The sequence below is a fragment of the Platichthys flesus genome, chromosome 11, assembly GCF_949316205.1.
Source record: "Platichthys flesus chromosome 11, fPlaFle2.1, whole genome shotgun sequence".
Lineage (NCBI taxonomy): Eukaryota > Metazoa > Chordata > Actinopteri > Pleuronectiformes > Pleuronectidae > Platichthys > Platichthys flesus.
Genome location: NC_084955.1, coordinates 17,131,470 through 17,152,875, shown reverse-complemented (window position 1 = coordinate 17,152,875; position 21,406 = coordinate 17,131,470). Strand labels below are relative to the sequence as shown.

General features: G+C 41.2%; 3 protein-coding genes across 4 annotated transcripts; all 3 read right to left on the bottom strand.

Annotated features, from left to right (window-relative positions):
* Positions 1 to 2,229: 2,229 nt before the first annotated feature.
* On the bottom strand, positions 2,230 to 11,914 carry sphk2 (sphingosine kinase 2). 2 transcript variants are annotated; one of them, XM_062398574.1, is made up of 9 exons: positions 11,814 to 11,914; positions 11,569 to 11,619; positions 8,624 to 10,079; positions 6,547 to 6,696; positions 6,339 to 6,433; positions 6,073 to 6,188; positions 5,411 to 5,614; positions 3,662 to 5,258; positions 2,230 to 3,306 (listed from the first exon to the last, which is right to left on the bottom strand). In XM_062398574.1, exons 3-9 carry the CDS (start codon positions 9,084 to 9,086, stop codon positions 3,244 to 3,246), a joined length of 2,688 nt encoding a protein of 895 aa, XP_062254558.1. In that variant the 5' UTR covers positions 9,087 to 10,079; positions 11,569 to 11,619; positions 11,814 to 11,914; the 3' UTR covers positions 2,230 to 3,243. The 2 variants fall into 2 exon arrangements, with proteins under 2 accessions (XP_062254558.1, XP_062254557.1); XM_062398573.1 differs by lacking the exon at positions 11,814 to 11,914 and having other exon boundaries at positions 11,569 to 11,706.
* A 286-nt stretch (positions 11,915 to 12,200) lies between these two features.
* On the bottom strand, positions 12,201 to 16,400 carry rpl18 (ribosomal protein L18). The gene is made up of 8 exons (XM_062399002.1): positions 16,348 to 16,400; positions 16,201 to 16,303; positions 15,476 to 15,562; positions 15,259 to 15,366; positions 14,373 to 14,471; positions 14,105 to 14,228; positions 13,661 to 13,730; positions 12,201 to 12,334 (listed from the first exon to the last, which is right to left on the bottom strand). The coding sequence occupies exons 1-8, from the start codon at positions 16,398 to 16,400 to the stop codon at positions 12,259 to 12,261; spliced, it is 720 nt and encodes a 239-aa protein (XP_062254986.1). The 3' UTR covers positions 12,201 to 12,258.
* Positions 16,401 to 17,060: 660 nt separating this feature from the next.
* Positions 17,061 to 19,199, bottom strand: si:ch211-120k19.1 (uncharacterized protein LOC563199 homolog). Its single transcript, XM_062399637.1, has 5 exons — positions 19,018 to 19,199; positions 18,480 to 18,808; positions 18,201 to 18,271; positions 17,688 to 17,717; positions 17,061 to 17,540 (listed from the first exon to the last, which is right to left on the bottom strand). Exons 2-5 carry the CDS (start codon positions 18,796 to 18,798, stop codon positions 17,421 to 17,423), a joined length of 540 nt encoding a protein of 179 aa, XP_062255621.1. The 5' UTR covers positions 18,799 to 18,808; positions 19,018 to 19,199; the 3' UTR covers positions 17,061 to 17,420.
* Positions 19,200 to 21,406: the final 2,207 nt, after the last annotated feature.

Sequence of the window (21,406 nt, the reverse complement as noted above, 5' to 3'; positions counted from 1 at the left end):
TGTTGGTGTTTGACCTGAATAGTCATATGTTACTGCTCTTATATGTAATATTCCCCTGGTACTAAGATGTTCATAAACTTTGTTCATTTTACATAGAGGTATAGCGGAACAAACTTTTGAATACATACAATTTATAAAGAGTAAATTATATTTTGCTACTATAATTATAACAATAATAGATACACTGGATTGTTTGAAAGTTATTGCACATCTTTCTTAGCAGGCACTAGGGGGATTTTCATATTATCTATTTCAAAATAAAAGACTATTATCTGCAGGTGATAGAATCTATTTTAAGTCAGGACAGTAAGAGAAAATACATGAAATACACTAACCTAATGCATCAAAAAGAATGGATATACAGGTAAACCTGTAGAATGCAAAACATTCCATCAACGCAGTTGGTCTCTTTCAACGTGATGATCTCACAACAAAGCCTGAGCTTTTCAAGAGGATATTTAATTGTTGTAAAAACAGAAAACAAACTGTATTAAACGGTCTTTGGGGTTTGTTTATTTGTTATGAGTTCACTGCCATATTTCCTTAAACTCAGGATTTTGATTCTTTCTGGGGCCACAAGACCGACAAATGTTTTCAGTTTAACACTAAACATATATCGACAAGTAATTTACAAGAGTTATGCAGTAAAACTACCCCAGTGAAGAATGGCCTGGATAAAGAAAAGAGTGCAACAATCATATTTTATTTCAGTTATTGATTTCCTTTTTTTATTTTAGCGTGATTGAGACAGTCTTAATCTGTGGGTTGTACTTTAAACAATGCCATTAGATACCAAGAAGAATGTTGTAACTTCCTTATCCTGATATCACCTGGTCCCTTCTGTTCTGTAAACGAAAACACATGTTGGTTTGACAAAAGACAAAATCACAGGAGATTTGGTCCAGATAAACGTATTGTTACATTTATTCCATACCATGTATAGCAACCAACTGTACATTGTATGTATTTTCATTAATTTAGTAATAATTACAATTGCATTACAGGCAGCCCACTACAGACATCTTAATTGTATCATCAACTGAGGAGTAATATCAAATTCGTCTATGACACCATGGCCTGAGCTATGGCCAGACCACAGTGTTTAGGGAGGTAAAGTGTGATAACTAGTCTCACACATCAAGAGTACACATTTGGCAAAACTCCATTCAATGTGTCTATAGCTCCCTTTACAAGGTATAGATACAAGCCTAGACTCAGTACTGTAATCAAATTGTGTAGCAGTAAGCACAGTGTCCATGAAGTATAGACTAGCTCCAATGTGCATTCAAACGGAAAAAAGAAAGAAGAACTAACAGCCTGGTGAGCAAAGAGTTTTACTCCACATTTTCTGCAGTCAGGTTTGAACAGTTCATGATCAACAGCCAGAATTTACAGGCTTAATATACAAAGGCATTGATTTTTCCAGGCATGACCATGACATACAGTATGTTGACGATGACCCAAGCATTCAACACATGATCTTACTGATCGACACACTGCACATTCTAAAGATTTATCATTTGTCCAGACCTAGTGCATCGGCAGGTTTAAATAACAACATTCCTTCACCGGGCTCCAGGATCTGCTGTTTTGATTCACTTTATAATTTGGAAGCACTGGTGCTCTCAAGATCTTTTGAATTTAAATCTCAGTCTTTCACTTACATCAACAGATTGGCTACACTCCTGGCTAATTCCTCTCTGTGCAAATAGTTTTTCCTCCATTTGCTTTAGTTTCTAAATCAAAAGTCTAATCCAACGACACAGAGATGTTTGACTTTATTGTTTCCTTTTTTGTCTCTGAAGCAGGATTTTTATCTCTAAAAGATTTTGTCGTCAAAGTCAGTTCTACTCTTCAAAAGCTACACTTGTTCCAACCGACACATTTGATCAATTTCATGCTAAAGATGTATCTATCTAGTTCTTATTGTTTCTGTACCAGGCTATTAGTGCATCCATTTTTATAGAACAAAACATTTTATCTGACTCTGCATGACTAAGTCTTATTGTGCATTCTAGTGTTGTGACTCTCTGTGCTGCTCCAACTCCAGTTATTGTGCAAAATAACTGCATTACATGCTACTTCACAGAGGCATGTACTTACACTTCCAAAGACAACAACTCTAGTAATAGTGATACATTGTAGACATAAAACAGTGAGAAGAGCTAATGGTTGTAATTCTCATGAGATTTCTTAAAAATAAACAGTCTAAAACCAACGACAAAGAAGCTTTGTTAAGACATTTTTATGTTCAATATGCTGCAGTCTGGTATCACTGACATCATCATTGTGCATCCACTGGCTAAGAAAAACAAACTAATGTAAGAATAACAGCAATCGTTACCGATCAACGGTTCCATTGCTCATTCTCATGTAATGAACCATCTTGATCTCGTTGCTTCACATCATCTCAGCCGCATGAACAAAATGGTCATTAAAGTGAATTTTATCCACATATTCTTCATTAATGCTTACAACTGAGCATCACGCTCAAACATAATGTTAGGTAGATGGGTCTAACAGTTTGTCTGAGAATATAAACATTGCTTTTATGTAGAGGACGGACACTCTGATGGGTGGATGGAGATCATGAACGTTTAGGACTCTTGTCAAAGTAAAAAAGGGCAGAGGTACAACTGTAATGTCCAGTGTCAGATAAGGCATTCCTTTTAGGTCATGTTTTTATAATCAAATACTTGGACATTTGGGATGGAAGATGGAGAGTTGGGAAGAATTTTTATTGGGGTCAAAGCAAGCATGTATTTTATGTATTTGTATATATTTTCATGTTTGAGAACTCTCTCTTAATTTAATCTGACTCCTCTCCATCTCTAAGTAAGGCAAATCATCAGGTAGTGCTTTTCAGCATGCATACGACTATGTATACATCCAACACATGCACTATCTCCAGAAAAATCCCATTAACATTCGATTGTTCTTCCCTCTTATTATCCAGGACTGTGCAGTTTTCATGCTTCTCAGCGTACGCTGAGCATAATCCAACAGCTGTGCAATGAGGCGCATTTTCATCCATTTTCAAATTTGCTATTAATCCCTGCAGTCATGCTCCAATGATGTGTGGCTCGGTGGGTTATCCCTTTCATTAAATCCCAGGAAAAGCAGTTTCTGCAATCTAGGCTATTTTAAATCTCTCACACATACACCCCCTTCTCTGAGTATGGACGGCAACAGAGATTACGTAATTCCTCAGCGTATCTGTCAATACGCTCAACCAACTCCTGATTAGAATCTGGTAATCTGTACTCCAGAGTCGCCGACAATGAGGCGGGCCATAGAAGCGTGAACCTGTAAAATATTGAGAGATCAAAAAAAACATTATTACAGATGAGCAGTTTCACAGTAACTAACACCACAGAATTTATAGTACTGAAGACAGCAGGGATGTTCATAATCAACCGGTAAAGTTAAAGCAATAGTCAAGCATCCAAACAAACAGCCGATCTTTATATAATACAAACATGTCAATATGATCTTTATCTGGCTTAGCCATGCAAAGCCTATAACGGTTACATGAGCAATGGATTTACATACGGACGCCCTAAATCCCAGAAATAACTGTCATATCACATCTAGTCACCTAAAGTTACTACACACACATAACACCACTTCAGTACAGAGCAAATTTTTTCCTCTTTCTGACCTGTGCTTGAAGCGGCCCGTAGGGCACCAGCTCTCCATCCACAGTGAGGGTTCCTCGTGTAGACAGAGGCTGCAGCCTGAAGGCCCTGCAGCTAACATGGCTCACATACGGCGAGTTGACGGAGTGGTGGTTTCCTCTTTCCATTGCAAAGAACAGTCTCAGTAGAGTGGCTCTTGAGATCCCTGCCCTCACAAAGGTCAGGTGGATAAGTCCATCGTCAAACCTGGCCTGTGGTGCAGCATGGAGGTCAGCCCCAAGGTGGCTCTGATAAAGGGCCAGGACCAGGACAAAGTCCCCTTCAATGGTGACCCAGTCTCTAGTGGGAAGGGGTTGGTCGAGGGGTGGTAGCAAGTCATCCCTAGGAAGGTTTAAAGGCAGTGAGACAAAAGGACGGTTCCTATGGGTTCCTGCTGGCTCAGCAATGTCAAAGTTAAAGGATGAGGACGGTGTGCGTAGAGAGGGTGAGGGTGAGGTGGAGTTTGGCGTGTTAGGACGGGGGACAAGGTAGGACGAGGAGTGTGGAGAGGCACAAGATGGGGAAGAGGGCGGAGTGGGAGACAGAGACAGGGAGAGGGAGGGGAGTTTAGGGGGGAGGGAGTTTGAATGGGAGTGTTGGAGGAGGGAGAGAGGCCTCGGCCTGGAGGCGTTCTGGTTTTGGTCAAAGGTCTTAGGCTTGTTAGAGAATGGAGAGTGACGAAAGGGAGAGGAGATGGTTAGAGATCGCTCACGAGCCACATCTAGTGGGTAAGGTTCTTTCTGGTAGTAGGTTCCATTCAGATCCATGTCCTCTACCCCATAGGATGTGCCAGAATCTGCATCTTCCCCCTGACTGAGAGGCTGGTTAAAGAGAGCGTTGGCTATCTGGCTTGATGGGGCTGAGTTCTTTCTTTGAGCCTTTCTAGGCTCCTGAGGACTGTCTTGATAGGAGAAACCACCCTCTGACTCTTCATCTGCCTCTCGCCCCATGTCTACCCCATAGCTCTCTCCCAGCTCTCTCGCATTCAACACTCCCTCCCCCTCTGCAGAACCACCACTGCATTCCCTCTCCTTCCTCCTATCCTCCACCTCCATCTCGCTGGAGTGCTGCTCTGCAATTCCCTCCTCTTCCCTTTCATCCTTTATCCCAGCCAACCTTTCTTCCCTTCGCATATTGCATTCATCCCTTTCATTTGATTCTGAACTCGTCCCTGATCGCTCCTCATCTGCTTCCATCTCCATCTCCCCCTCCCTCTCTCTGTCCTCTGCCAAGCTGCTGGCCCTCACCACACCGGACCCTCCTCCTCTGGCCCTCCCTCTTCTCCTCTCCCTCTCTCTCTGCCTCTCCTCTTTTTCCCTCTCTCCCTCACCCTTACGCAGGCTCCTCTGTTCGCTGATGCCCATGTCAGAGCTGGTGCGATGAATGGGTGGTCGGCAGAAGCCGTCAAGGCCTTCTGTGATACTACGGGAGAGCGGTCTCCTTGGTGGAGGAGGTGTATCATCTGGTGATGTGGTGACAGCAGAGGGCGGCAGGTACGAAAGTCGACCTTTGTAGGATCGAAGAGAAGCTATGCGCACCAGGGTGCCGAGGGTGAAGCGGGCTGAACCCAGGCCACGATACCTGTAATGACGAAGATTTCATGTAAAGCTTTTGTTGTAAAAACTAAGTAATATTTCCTAATTACAATATAATAAAGAGGATAATTATAGTTATGCTTAGATGGCCAAAGCCAACAATGGATTTTGTTGAGGTAAGAGCAATCAGACACCCACCGCTCACTCTCTATGTCCACATCAGACACAAAGCCCCAGGCAACAGAGAGGAAAGAAAACAGTCTCCTGGGTGCTGCAGGACGACTGTTGCTGGAGGGAGCAGGGCTTGTTGTCACAGCGACCAGGTCCATGGGTCGGACACCGCCTCGACAGAGCAAAAAGCAGCAGTTCAAAAGGAGAGACTCCCGAAGGCACATGTCATACCTGAGAGATAGAAATGAGACGGAACCACTTGTTAGTTAAGATAACAAGAGAACTGTATTATGTTGGTCTCGATAACCAAGTGATGACAACCACCTTTTGAGTTTTTTTCCAAGAGCACACAACAACGTGTGAGTATGGAACAAGGTTAATCTGATTTTGTGCAATTGAAATCTGAAAATCCATGTACCCATGACCTTTGAACCTCGGTCTAATCTGTAAGCCAAGATAGACTTGTGCAAGGTCTAACAATGCTCTGTGTCTTGTGGTGAGCAATACCTTATTAAAACAAAAAGTAATCATCATATCAGAGTTTTCAGGATGAAATAGATATGAACACTATCCTTAATTAGCACTTCATGCTTTGTCTGGGTCGACACTTTTCTGTTGGGCTGTAAGAAGTAGTTTAAATGTAAAAAACACACATTTCTCTTCTTTATAATCCTAAAACACATGCTTACCCTGCATTGTGGTTGATGGAGCCAGCCAGTGCGTTCCCAGAGCCACAGGGCAGAATGCCAACAGGTATCTTTATTGCTTGTTCCCAGTCTGGCCGCTCCATCAGCCCATTAATGACCTACAGGAACACGACATAGAGTATCATACTGATGCAACCAGTTTGACCCATACGTGAATGTGGTATAAAGTACACAGTACTACATAACTTCTATATAATATATTCATTGAATCCCACCATTCTTAGTGCACAGACAGAAGCATTACAAACCTCATGCAGCAGGCCGTCTCCGGAAACAATGATGATGCCATCCCACTCTGGGAGCGATATCTCCCGGATGAGCTCCCTCGCGTGGTTCTGACGCTCTGAGACACATTACAAGAAGAAAATCCAATGACGCTGAACACCTGTTACACATTTATGTGTTATCTAAATGTTTTATCTGCCTCGTGATGCTTCTTTGGCTGAGATGTGGTACCTGTCTGTATAAGGTTGTAGCTGATGTTGGCTTCTCTGATCATTGGCAGGATGTGGGTCTGACACCATTGCATCGCCTGGCCTCTCCCACTGAAGGGATTGACCAATAACAGTAGTCGCTTGGGACGAGGTAGCAGACTTCTTGAAAATTCTACATGAAAAAATAAGGGAGAGAGAGCGCAAGTTAAAACAAAGAAAGGAACTAGAGGTTCACTGCATTTTCAAAACCAGCCAACTGGGACGTAAGCTAAGCTGCCATTGCACAGTGTGGCCCAAACCTTTGAGTGCATTCAACTATTTGAGCCTTTTCTATTTCCCCTCAAAGGATTTACTTGTTGTTAATCAAGAGAACTTCTATTAAACATTTCAATTAATATACACGGGCAAGGAAAAAGTAAGCATTCAGAATATAGAACATAGGAAATAAATGAAACACGGTATGAAAAACTAAAGCAACTGTGTGCAGAGGTAAATCATTTATTATCTAACCAACTGCTGTGGGAGACACTGTACTCCTCTACTGTCTTATCTGTGTGGAGCTTGGAATAAGCAAAGCCATTCTACATTTAGCTCTAAGGTTTTGGTGTTTTATAGATGGTTGTCAATGGTGCAGGGAAGGAGATGACGTGACAACACGCTCAGATAATCCTGGATTATGCAACAAACGGCACGAAAGCAAATCAACGGAGAACACTAACCACAACTAAAACGTCCATAAGCATAAACATTCACAGAAATGAGGAGAAATATTGTAACTAGGTAAGAGAATGAAACAGAGAGGCTATGAGTAAAGGCTATGTGAGCACAGTGAGTGGAAGAGAAACATGAGGGCAAACTGTCTGAATAAAATAGCAGGGATTAAAATATGATGAGGCAGGAGCAGACTGAAGACAAACAGGGGGATGAAGGAAATCGAAAATGACTGATATTTTCAGTAAAAGTCTGAGGAAAACACACAGTGAAAGAGAATTAAGAGTGAAAGATTCAAGAGGAGGAAGGAGAGAGGAAAAGATGGGGGATGCTGGTTACCAAGACGATGCACATATAAACCAAGTGGAAGTAAACACTGAGTGGGACCTTTCTATCTGTTTGAATTTACAGGCTGAGGGATACAGTGCGTGGGAAGGTACGGAAAGCAGCAGAGGACCCACCCTCTCTGTCTCTACATTTGATAGTGAATGATACAGACCGTATGTGCAGGACAGATAAGGGTGAAGAAAGAAAGATGAGAAGGATTATGGAAGAATGAACCAAAGTAAAAGACGTTGTTAGGTAAAAAACACAAAAGAAATCCTATCTAAATACGATACATAATACATTCCACAACCACTTATTATGGATTAATGGTAGTCCTTTTTCAGCGAGATGAACTTTTAAATGCTCAACCACTCTTGCCCTCAGTGAACTGTACACAGAAAGGGCTTTGGTCACTGTGACATTACGCTATACTTAGCAAGCATTTACAAAGGAGGCATAAATCAAGGCAGTGAGAGGTAACATTGTGTGGTTACTGGTAGTAAACAACAGGAATTCAAGATTTGAGTCAGAGTCAAAAGTAAGGCACAGTAAATATTAAATTACAATGTTATCATATTTAAATGATCACCACTGCTGCTTTAACACAGCCATTAACTACAAGTCTACAGTTTTAATGAACAAAGCAAATTCAAGGGGTTTAGAATTGTTGCAATTCATCAGAAATTTTAAAAAGAGTTAATGAGCTATTGTTTTGAGCTTTTATGTTGATATATAAATATATAAAGCAGTGATTATACCTAGTCATTCAATGATATCAGCTTGGCTGTACGACATTGTCGTGGGCATTTTACCCAATTTTGTCATGTAGACCACAAAATGAATCAATAAATTAAAAAAATTGGCGGAAATATCAGCAAATGCATCATTTCTAAAAACTACCAGCCGACGGTGTGGTAGAATACACAATATGAGTAGTTAATTGGCTACTTCAATGACCAGTTTGGTCCTATAACAAGTGAAAGTCATAACACATAGAAATAAGCCGAGGCATGACACAACTTCCAAACTAGAAAGACCTGAATCTACTGGGAAACACTCACCTGTGTCAGCAGTGACGGTCACACCTCTGAGGAGACATTGCACGGCAGCCGACCACCTCTCAGCTTCAGGCCGGCTTTCCGCCAGGTAGGCCCTGACCTGTCTGCGCCGCGACACCCCTTTCCGTCGTTTCCCTGGTGGGTACCAGTATAGCACCAGGAGAGGGGGTGCAGGGGCACGGGGGCAGCTGCAACCCACTAGCTCCGAACAGGGCAGCAGGAGACGGGCTTCCTTCCCCGGTCGTGGTGACAAGCGCTGGATATGTATGTGGGTGTGGGTGAGGGTCAAGGCATAGTTTGAGGCCGGAGCCGAAGTAGGGGAGGCAGCGGGGGAGAGTCCGCCTGGACCACCAGGGCTGTTGGGGCAGCTGTTATTGTTGCTGTTACTGCCTGATCCCCAGCTCGCAAACTGTCCATGGAGGAGGGCTTCTGCTGGAGAAGGTGAAGAGGGCTCTGGGGATCGCATCCTCTCCTCTGAAGTGGGCAAGGTTTATCAGGAAAATTACATCTAACAAATTAAAGGGAGGTTTTGTTCTACGGTCAGAGATGTGAAGAGTGGAATATGTCTCCTCTAGATTTGCAGGGAAAACGTGTTTGTCTGAGATCTTTATCACTGAAATCTCCAGCCAATCAGTCAGTGCTTGGTTTCAAGAAACATAGTCACAACAGACTTCCTGTTCGCACCCGTCTTCATTTGATAAAAAAAGTATTAGTTCCAGTTCAAAGGTTCTTCTGTTTAGCGTATTTATCCAGTTAAGATAGGAACTCCCAGTTGAAAAGTGAACAGGCAACACATTCAAAGAGAACAGGACTTCAAAATGAATTTTCCACTTCAAGATTCACAAAGATTGCTTACATTAAAAAAAAAATTACAACACAACTTAAAGCTGCCAATTGTGATAACAATTTAAGGCGGCCGAGCAGCTGCACAACATTAAAAATAAATCTTTAAATAATTATAGAAAACTCTTAGTTGCATTGAGAAACTGATTAGGTATGAATAAGACAAATAAACACAAGTTGCTTAAACAATGAGGCTACAACAATTCAATTAACGCACAATTAAAAACTGTAAAGTGTGGTGCATGGTAAGTGCTGTCCAAAATGTTATTGATGCCATAAAGATATGGTAAATTAGGCTTTTTCAAGACCTTCGATACCTCTAGTGCTATCTTTAATCTCAGTGATATATGTAGGAGGCAGAAAGGAGGAGTGACTGGGCTAATCCTCTAGACAGTAGTGTGATACATTAAAGTTTCATTCAAGCTAATGCTGCTGCGTAACTTGTTTTTTTAGCGACTCTGCACAAGAGGAGGGTGAACACAAGGTCAGACAGATGGACACTAGACAACGAAAAATCCAAAACAGAAACAAAAGACAAACAAGGAGACGGTTTCAGGTAGGTGCTTGGTTCACGTCATGAGTCAAGCCTCAAGTTCCCTCCCTAAGATCTCTGTTCCTGTATGAGGGCAAAGGAGGGAAAGACATCATTTTAAAAGTGGAAAAAAAAAACATCAAACTACACTGCAATTTTTTGAGCAGTTACTGTAGATAAGAGATTGACACAAAAGAAGAAAACAGACTGAAGTGTATGAATAGAAAAATGTGTGCCTCTCCAAGTTTACTTCGATTCCACAGTGCCAAGTAAATGAATAAAAAGAATAAGTAGAGCAGGACTTCCATGATAAGATACCACTACAGGGTGAAGCAACACAGGCTCCATCATGCCCCTTGACCTTAGGTGTGCCTTTGCTGCAGCACACAATGACTCAGAGTCACACATCCTCCAACGACATGCTGAGACATGACATTATTTTGGACGAATAGTAGAATGAGAATGACCATAACTGGTTTGCATTCGTGTCAAGCATTCCGATGTTTGTCAAACAGGATTTGCAGACCGCGTCTCTTGCACAATCCGAGTCTGGGATTGAGATTTCGCAAAAAAATGCTGACTTGAGTGCTCCTGGATTTGAGAGGTTTAACCATGTGCATTAGCTTGTAACAGTCTTACTGAACAAATGCTTTCCTAATAGATTAATTAGGTTCATGATTCAAGAGTAACGCAACAAAGAAAGTGAGCTATGAAACAAAAACACCTCCCTGTGTCTGTGATGCATCCCAATACAGTGACTTTTATAACGATTATATGATTGTTAATCTATATGGATGAGAGTTAACAGGTATGTTATGTCAGCAGGATCTAGTACATTAGACTTTAGTATGTCAAAGTACAGTTAGTGGAACATCACCAGTGGGACTTGGTGGACACCCTAAATGAATAAAGCGGTCACACAGTCAGGGAACACACTGTGGTGCAGACAATATCAATACTTGGCTGATGTCCTGTTCTGATAAAACCCAGAATATGAGCTCAGATGCCCATTGTTGCACTTTACGTCCTTGAAATGCAGGGCGGGGACTCAGAATTAATAATACCAAGAGGCTAATTTCGTCTCCCACACAATGAGCTCGTTGTTGACGGATTTGTGGTATTTTAAGCAAATGTTTCTGTCGGCTTACACTTTGAGCTGAATGACACAATAACACAACAAACAGTGGGATAAAGAGCTCGTCCCTTAATAACACCGACGACCCAAAGTAAAAAGCTCCGGAGGCTGAACTTTAACCCAACGTTAGCTAGCAGGTTGACAGCTAACTGTACTGACTGTACTTCAACAGCCTTGGCTAGCTACAGTGCTAGCCGCTAAAGCGTTGAGGTTATAAACAAAGAAAGGAAAGAGGTTGAAATAAATGAAAACTAGTCGACGCGGAGTCAGAGTGATGACAAACGCCGGCTAATGTTGATAATGCTGTGAAGTGCCGGTTGACAACGCTGTGGCTGTTAGCCGGGGGCTAGCAGTTTTGCTAGTCAACATGTAGTTAACAAGTTCCAGCAGGATAATGTGACAGGAGAAATAGTTAGTATGAAAAACATCGGGTCTCACCGTGGGTTCAATGGAAAGCTCCAGCTGGACATCTTCACGTCTCATCGCTCGCTGGGTGTAATGAGAATCCAAAGTTAGAGGAGATAACGTTACATGGCAACGCTAGCTAAAGGGAGATATTAGATTCTGTGCAGCGAAGAAACGAAGACACGCTAAACCTCCAGGTTTGTGTTTACGCCCGAGTGCGACCGCAGGAGACTTGAGGTGATCAGGCTACAACAAAGAAAGCATCAGCCCATAATTACCTCATGTTGTCCCCCCTCACGACGAGATAGTGGCTCGCTATGAAAACTGTGGCTCGGTGCAGGAAGTGCCTGGAGACGCAGGAGCAGCCGCTTTGAGCGGCGGAGAGGAAATCCAATGGCGATAAGGAAAACACTGCAACACCCACCGACATTCTCCAATCATTGACAGACCACCGCTTCCTGGCCGAGTCATGTTTTTCCAGGAGATTTATATCAATGATGATCAAAATATTTGTCAAGTCACATCTACATTTCTTTCCTCTTACGCATGGGGAAAGAAAACAAACAAAGAATAGATGTTTTAGTCATGGCTCATTACGCTCCATCCATGTCATCCTCTGATGCAAGTCAGTGTGCAAGCTGCCAAATAAAACCCAGGAGACAAACTCATTGTGTACGGCCAAATCTTTTATTTTATCAGATTGCATGAAAAAATAAAAAGACATTAGTTCTTGTAAGCACGGCTGGCTCTGCGACCACGAGCCCTCTCGAACTTCCTGCCCTTGGAGCGGATGTAGGGCCTAGAGAAGAGAAAACAGACAGGTGTGAGATGATGGCACCACAAAACAAATGTGTATATAGAGGAACTTAAGTGTCTACAAATGTCACAGAACAAAATGACCACGAATTCATTCAGATTATAATTTCCTTCAACCTCTGCAAAGAAACCACTTCTAACATTATGATTAAAAGGCTCTACAAAAGGAGCCACTAGATTAAACATTCAACATTTTCTCCAAAAGTAATATTCTTGTTAAATTGTATTAAAAAGAGATCAGAGCAAACTGATTAAAGGTAGCTTAGGTGTACCATAGCTAGTGTTAAAGCTTAGAACATAAAGCAGATTATGAACAAGTTAGACACGTTTTGTCTTGATTATGCAGAACATCACCTATCTGCATAGTATATTTCAATCAATTTGGAGTTTTAATTAAATCATTCAGTGTAGAAAAAAACCACCTAATTATCACCTTATTTGAAAATCACTCAAAAGTACTTCCCATTTACCAGAATAAAAAACATCCTTTGAATTTAAAGACATCTACCCCCTTATCACTGAAACTGGTTTGTATGTGAAAACAAGATCAATCACTTAATGATCATGGTGAGTAAGTGTACCATTTGACACCTAAAGGAATTGATACTTAATTAAATTACACAACTGCCGACTGATATTTCTTATTCTATTTAACCATTTATGTGGCCTTTAGCATTACCTGGTATATCATACCAATCATTAATATTAAGGTGATTACACGAGTACATTTTCTTAGAGATGTAGCATAAGAACAAACGAGACTATCTCTGATTGTGTCTGAGCTGGAGGAAGTGTGTGCTTTATATGTAATGACAAGACTCAATCTGTATTGTGATCTTTCCTCCTAATTTTGAAATTAACTGTTAATATACAGACTCAGGACTTTTTTGCACAATTTAACTAAATTAAATTGACGACATTGGTAGATGATACCATTCCTCCAAAAGTGCATGGCAGAACCATATCCGTTTGTTTTTTATGTGCCACACAAGTAAGGTCATAGATAAAATTATCCTTCTATTGGCTTTTCAATGGTGCATTTATCTACATTAGGGAATATCAAGTGTAAATTTCACAATCTCTAAGATGCATGGACATTTGTGGACAGGTCCATCACTATACAGAATTATCAGACAACCCACCCCCATGTTAGACACCAAAAATGTTATAGTAATTTCCAAAGCTTTTTTCTCTAGTTTATGTGGTAGCCAGACTGACTGATCAAAGCCCTGGAGCAATAAAGGAAATGGATGAGTCATCCTTAAAAATGTTGCTGTGGTTAACAATGCGAACACAACTGTGTACATACTTGGTGTGGCTGTGAGGGGTTCCAGGGGCTTTTCCAAAGTGCCTGTACACCTCTCTTCCTTTGCGGGGTCCTATAAAAAAAAGTGTTAGTGACATTCAATAACTTGTTTACCGCATCACAAAAAAATATAGGCAGAAAATCCTGTTCTTTAGACCACCTGAAAGTTACAAATAAAATTGTATTGATTGATATTACAATAATAATGTAAACTAAAAGCAGTTTCTTTTGTCACCCCTCTTCTTGCTTTTAGATATTCATCCAAAGACGATTTATTGGCACTGCAAAATGTGCATAGGGTCACAAGGGTGAACAATTGGAATCTTAGCCATTATGCTCACTGGACAATGCTATGGAACTGCATTTGTTTTTCACTACTTGATGCCCTGACACTGACAGAACAATGACTCCTAACATTACTGTAATGTCGTTCAAATTCAAAGTTACCTGACAGCAGCACTGTGCCCTGTCCTTTGGGTGAAGCCAAAGCCAGCTGGTCAAAGGTCATCACCGTACCGCCTGCCTTCAGGATTCTGCGGCGGGCACCATCTGTAACCCTCAGAGCACAGATCTGTGGACAACAAACAGGACATGAAGACTATTGAAGAGATTTCCAACAATATTACCACATTGAAGAAGAATCACCATGGTCAGATGGACAATATTGTTCATCAGAGAGGGAGGAGAAAAAAGAAACACTGAAAGGATGAGGTACCTTGAGCTTGGGGATATCCTGAATCCTAACGTCATCAGTGACTGTTCCAACAACAACAGCAGTTCTGTTCTCACGGCCAGGCATCTTCATCTTACGAATCTGAGGAGGTAGAAGCAAAGACACAAATTCAGCTTCCTCTTCACCATCAATTATAGACCATATGATCCGTCAAAGAAACTCATTCAATGAAGATTGGGGACAAATATGCAACATAATAGTTGATGGACATAATACATCATATTCTTCAAATGAAAAACAATCCAATTAGTTTGTATGTAGAGGGCAAGGAGCCGATTTCTATTCACACAAATTAAATCAATCCCAATTTTAACACTAAGACCCAGTAGACCAAACTACCTGAACAGAAATAAGGATGTACTAATACAAATCAGAAATTGAATAACTAAAAAGAAATTGCCACAGCAAGTACCAATCGGAATCTAGCACCCCTAACAAAGTCTGCATGAGCTTAACTTCCTTCCGGAGATCTCATTAGGTAATTAATGCCCTGTCAAATAACGCCAGGGATGGCATTAGACTAACAACTAATTTTTCATGTGACCGAACTCGTATATCAATTTTCACTCAATCTTGACAGTGACTTTGCTGACCTGAACTGACTGCTATAGTACCACTGTGAGCACTACAGGGGCTGTTACCCATCCTTCAAGTTCAGAGACTAACATACAGAAGCTATTCAATTCTTTTACAATTACCAACTTCTTATTGTGATGAATTTGTCCCGATGCAAACGCGATCACTATAAACTGTTTCCGCTGTACTAGAATTGTGTCGGGAGGCGGCACAAAATTTGACAGAGCCTCGCAAATCTCTATGGAGCAAAAACCCTGTCTGAAGTTGAGAGGGTGAGAGAAGGGCGACTGACCAGGCGGGAGATAGAGATGGGAGGCCTGTTGGTCCTGCTCATGAAGAGCCTCCTGAGGACCACCTTGTTGAAGGAAGCATTGGAGCGACGGGCCAGGAACCTGTACAACTGTTAAGAAAACCAGGGGGATGGTTAGACATCTCACATAAGATCAGACTGATAGTATTGTGCTTAGATGACAACAGGTATTACTTCAGCATGGTGTGTGTGTATTTACCTTAACCAGGAGCCTCAGATAGATATCCTGGCTCTTTGGCTCCTTCCTGTGTACCTTACGGTCCTTGTTGTGCCTGATGTCGACTCCCTTTGTAAGTGAACATAAGCAAACAATGAATAACAATTCATAAGGCAGCTCTTACAGGCAAACTCATCAGCACTACTAACGCGCTGTGGAAACCTTAGAACCAAGCTACGTTGCTGGACTTTCTGAACATTAAGTCTTAACCTGACGAATTCAAGATATGAATAAGCACATGTGCGTGTGGACATGTTTATCACTGCTAACGACAGGCAGTTCACCATGTAGCACAGGAAGGTACACACGTTGACATTCAGCTGCTAACAGCTATCACGAACTGAACCGCAACAGACCCACTGTTACTGTACAAGACTGAAGCTAATAGTTACTGAAAACAATAACTCTTAAAGTAAAGCAGTCGGTGGTTTTTATTAATATCCCGCTCTCTGAAAACAATTCCCACAGCTCATTTCTAGCGAGCTTCAGGGAGTGTAGCGGCTACACAGGGCTAATGTCGGCGCCGGGCAGGCTGAGCTAACATCAGTAACACGCTCAATCTTCAGGAAAATAACCACAGAGCTGCTTCACAAACATTGTTTCGAATCAGTGACGGTAACTGTTGAGCAGATGCGATGTTTTAACACAGAGGATGATCGTGGATCCTCAGTGTATCGTGTTTAAAATCATAGACTAGCGACACCTACCATCTTGGACTCAGAGCGAAAAGGGAAAAGGAAGAGCTCAGGTCTCGCGATAAAAGATGTTGTGAAATCTCGGCATTCTGATTGGCTGGTGAACACGGGCTTCCTGTCGGTTAAAGTAAAATAAAATATGAGAGGATTTTGGGATACTGCCCCCAGTGGCGGAAACCGCGAGAGCGACAAAGGGTAATCTGCTGAATCATTTTGATTTGTTTCATACATTTATATTGTTCGGATCGGTCAAGAAAACACATAATCCATCCACCCCTCCAACTGTCCATCTATCTATCTATCTATCTATCTATCTATCTATCTATCTATCTATCTATGTATCGCTCAATATAATGTCTCTTTTTCTGTTTGTTATAAGGAGACTGAGCAAGTAGTCCAAACAGCTGGATCTATTTCATTTTATTTGTATAATTTAACATTTATTCATAATTTTATATGATTGGTTGCTTTGCTGTACTGGAGTGTTATTGGGTTGATTTCCCCCCAAAGTATTTCCAGTAAATTGTGTTCTTTGGCTGTTATTACAACAAACACTTCCATCCACTCTTATTTGTTATGCTGTTTAATTTGTTATCTGCTCCGTACCTCACAGAGCCTCTTCTTACCTTTAGTAATACGTTGTGGCCTAGATTAATAAGGTTTTTTGCTTTCAATTATACATAAAGTATTTAGTGCAGATTGTTCTTGCTACACTTTTCAAAGATTAACCAAATATGAATATTAAATTCAGAATGTAGGCTATAAGACATACAGTTAATCACACAATTACACAATTTGCCTCTAAAATACAAGGTTCTTAATAAAAATAATCATTTAAAAATGTAAGCAATATCTTATTTACCTTTATTTAAACAATATCTCACAACAATAATCTTAGTCCAGTACTGAAACAGGTCGACGGGTTAAAAAAAGTTCATTAGCTCTACTGTTCTCTACATCCTCACAGGAAATGACGAATAAGTTTATCATCAGGATGTTGTGTTATGTACATTTACATACAGTGTTCGTGTAAGGAAGTTGAAACAAAGGGAGCCATCACAAACCAACAGGAGTGGACTGATCAGCTGATTCACAGAGATTTATATGAATCCTCCGGAGCTTCTTAATGACACCTACTGACTCTGCAACTGACCTCTGGCCTTAAAAAATTCCTATCTACTATCATTGTCTTTTTACAAAATTATTCCACCACTGAGCTGAGGATCTTGGGTTTATTCCAGTTTGTGGCTGGGCTGCTCTCTGAGGTGGCACAGGTAGATCGTGAAAGTCAGTGCGATGCCTCCAAGAAACACCGTCCGCGCCACAGGAGGAACCAGAGAAAAGTTCACTGCCTGAAATTATGACAGAGATGAAAAGGAAAACAAAGATCTGTCACTTTACAGCTGTGTCTTTATATAAGCACTGTATGCAGGTACATCTGTGAGTCTGTGTGTGGAGCAACAAAGTAGATGAAGATGAATAATACATGAATATCTGACCTGCATTGTTGACCAATATATCACTCCAGCCTAGATAGATAGACAGATAGATAGATAGATAGATAGATAGATAGATAGATAGATAGATAGATAGATAGATAGATAAATAGATAGATAGATAGATAGATAGATAGATAGATAGATAGATAGATAGATAGATAGATAGATAGATAGATAGATAGATAGATATTAAACAGACAAATATTAAAAACAAACAACATCTCATTGCTTAAACGAGTGAAAAATTAGGCATTAAAAGACTTAAACAAATAGGTTTAGAGTCATGATTTAAAAACAGGTTAAGGGCTGGTCAGTGTAATCTCTTGCAGGCAAGGAATTCCAGAGGCTCAGGCCCTGATGGCTAAAATCCGGTCACCCTCTGGTACCGAAACCTTTACATATGAACCACTAGCAACTGTTGTTTGGACGATATCAGAGTACAGCTTGAGCAGAGTTAGCAGCTCAGTAACATAAGTAGGAGTAAAGACTTAAAGACTAATAGAATCAATGTACCTTGTAAGATGTCCAGAATTTCTGTCTCCAGTCTTCAAGAGGATCCTCTCTTTTTTCAAGTAAGCTTAAACCTGAAGAGTCAGAAGTGTGAGGCTGTTATATGGAGCCTTTGTTGGATCAAATGTCTTTGCTTGTGTAAGATGGGTTTTGTCAAATATGTTACAAGTTTGAAAAAATAGCAACAAAACAGATCAGCATTTCATCATTTCCCAAACAGAGCTTCATCTGGTCGGTAGAATAAACACAATACAGATTTAATAGTGATTGTAACACACTAACCAATATAAAAGGCACTGATGGTGAGAGGAGCTGCGACCAGCTGATCCACCACAACTTTCCCTGTCACCGCCTTCACTCCCCCCCCTGGGAGCATCCTCTCCAGCCACCTGAGCCAGTGGTAGTTGAGGTTGGCATGGAAACAGAAACCGACAGTCGCCACTCGGGCCGTCTGACCCCAGTTGATTCCAGTTGAACCCTCTGCTGTGGACCCTCCCAGCACGCTCTGCTGGATCACGTCAGCTGAGGCAAACAGAGTTGTATATCCCAGGACGTTACTGATGTAGGGGTGAGCTTTGAACAGAGCCCAGGTTCGGTTCATGATGATCAATCTGATGAGAGAAGAATAAAGGCTGAATTCATTCATAAAAAGACCAATGAATGTCACTACTTGGCAATGGCACTATTATGAGAGTGAAAGGTTTTTAAACAAATTTACAAATAAAACTGAGGTCTAAGGGAATTAAGCAAACTGACAATTTGGTAATAAATTACAAACAATCACAAACATGGCTTTTATCCATATACGAGTCAAACTTACCTTTCAGCATGACTTTCCTCACCCTCTCCTTAAATGTCCAAAACCAATGAAACACAAGTTGTTGTCTGATTGGTATGTTTAAGACGTGAGGTAGCTTAGTAGGTGAAACTACGGCCGAGGGAGGTTTTCTGCCCGGGGTCAAAGTTCTGCCAATGTGATAAGACCTTTATCAGCACAATGCAGAGGAGTCTGAGAAAAGACCACATGTAAGGAGGAGTGATAAAGAGGTGACCAAGAGAGTAATATTCTGCGGTTTACAAAAGAGAGGTTATGAAAAAGCATCCAGACAAACTACAATTGTACTGAATAAGGTTAAGATCACAAATAATTGACCGCAGTTGTGTCAATGAGCTCATGACACACAATGTTTTCATGGCACAATGTGATATGTTACACCTGTTGTCATGTAAATAAAAGTCACTTGATTAATTGGACCCTATGTCTGTGCAGAACATACTTACCACAGATTATTCCAGCCAAGTGAAGTGGAGAAGTTGAAGCCACAGCAGAGGGTTGACTGTGCAGCTCTCTGGTCGGAGCAACATGTGCTGTCCCTATAAATAGAAACCACTCAGTGCCAGTGCTTCCCTCATTTGAGTAACATGGTGGAAGATGCACACAATCTTGATTGAGCACGAAGTCAAGTTGCTGCATTTAAGTTGGAAATGATGTAGTTGAAGCCTCACTAAATCATCTTTTCATCCAGCATGAAGCTGAGGAATCAAACATAAATATACAATATTTTTGTGCTAATGTTAATTTAAATATTAAGAAATAAGCGAAAATGCTATCAAAAAGAGCTGTGCTGCGACATAGACCTCTAACACCTCGCGGGAAATGCTAATAATCTAGTCTAGATATGCTACACACATATATACAAAACTTAAAACAGTTTAGCAACACAACAGGCAATAACCATACCAATAACCATTAAATGTGTCGTACACATAGTACTGTCCAATTACTGTCTGCTCGCAAGTCTCTATGACCTTCATGTCCATAAACCTAACCCTAAACCTAAACCTAACCCTAACCCTATCCCTAACCCTAACCCTAGCCCATAACCCTAACCCTAATGGCTACCCTAGCCCTAACACTTCATAAATTGTTTTTTTCCCTTCCAAAGGTTGTAGAAGCTCAGGGATGGTATCAATCCAGCGGGAGTGCCAGCATTAGTAGGGGTAGAGCCTACTCGCAAGTGTCTATGACCTTCTTATCCATAACCATAACTGCTACCCTTACCCTAACAATTCACAAATTAGGTTTTTCAAGTAAAGATCTCTGGATCTGCCCCTTAATCGGCATTCCGAAAAAATTCAATGGGTTCTCCAAAAGACCCAGTCCCCATCCCTCCACCACATTTGGAAATTGGTAGAGTTGCAAAATGGGTTGTGATCCTGTCAGCAAATGAACAAATGAACAAATTAACAAACAAACCAAGAAACAAACTAAGGTTTAAAATGTAACATCCTTGACTTAGGACCTAAAAGCCCTGCATGGCAGAAGTAAACCAGCGACAGAGAACCATGTACAAAGAAACATGAGTCAACAGTTGAACAACCCATAGAAAAATGTGATAATATAAATGTGGAATAAAGGATTTAAAAAGGTATAAAAAATGTGTCGGATTGAATTTTATTGCTCCGTTCTCTGTCAGCTTTGTGAAGAGGACAGCCTGTTCCCCCACCTGCTGCCATAGACATGTTAAATTCTCCACGTGGAAGGTGTGCCATTGAATTGCAAAGGTCAATTAAAGCCACTAGCAACCGCGTTAGCTCTTCCCTCTGAGAATGTGATAATTGGGGCCAGAGTTTAAGCAGATCAATTAATTGCTTGTTAACTGCCTCAACCGGTGCGTTTGTGTCTCCCAGTATTTAACAAGCTGCCTTTAGTGTGGCACACAATGGAGAGACGTGTGCCCACACCTCAGGGAGCGGTTGACTCCTCAGATAATTGCCTCCTCCTTTTCAGCTCCTCTCATCTCGTCTCACTTCCTCTCCCACTAACAATTTGTCAATTTGGATTCCATTCATTCTGCAGAAAAAAAGGGGATTCTGTACATTTGCATTGAGCGCTCACGTCACTTGACTTCATTTGTGCGCACAGACGCAAACACAGACGTACATCCACAAATAAACCAGCACACCTCTCCCTCCCTCCTCCGCCTGCAGCCTCCCCTGCCCTCAGTCTGTGGGCTCACAGGAAGAAGCGCAGCAGCCTGTGGAGAAAAGGTAAGAATGATCTTCTGCTTATTTTCTCCTATTTTAATTGCAGCTGAGGAAACAAAGTGCAGTTACTGTTTGTTTCTAATTTATGAATCCAGAGTATTTAATTATAGGCAGTGGTGGAACAAATACTCAGACCATTTACATCGAAACGAGCAGCAATG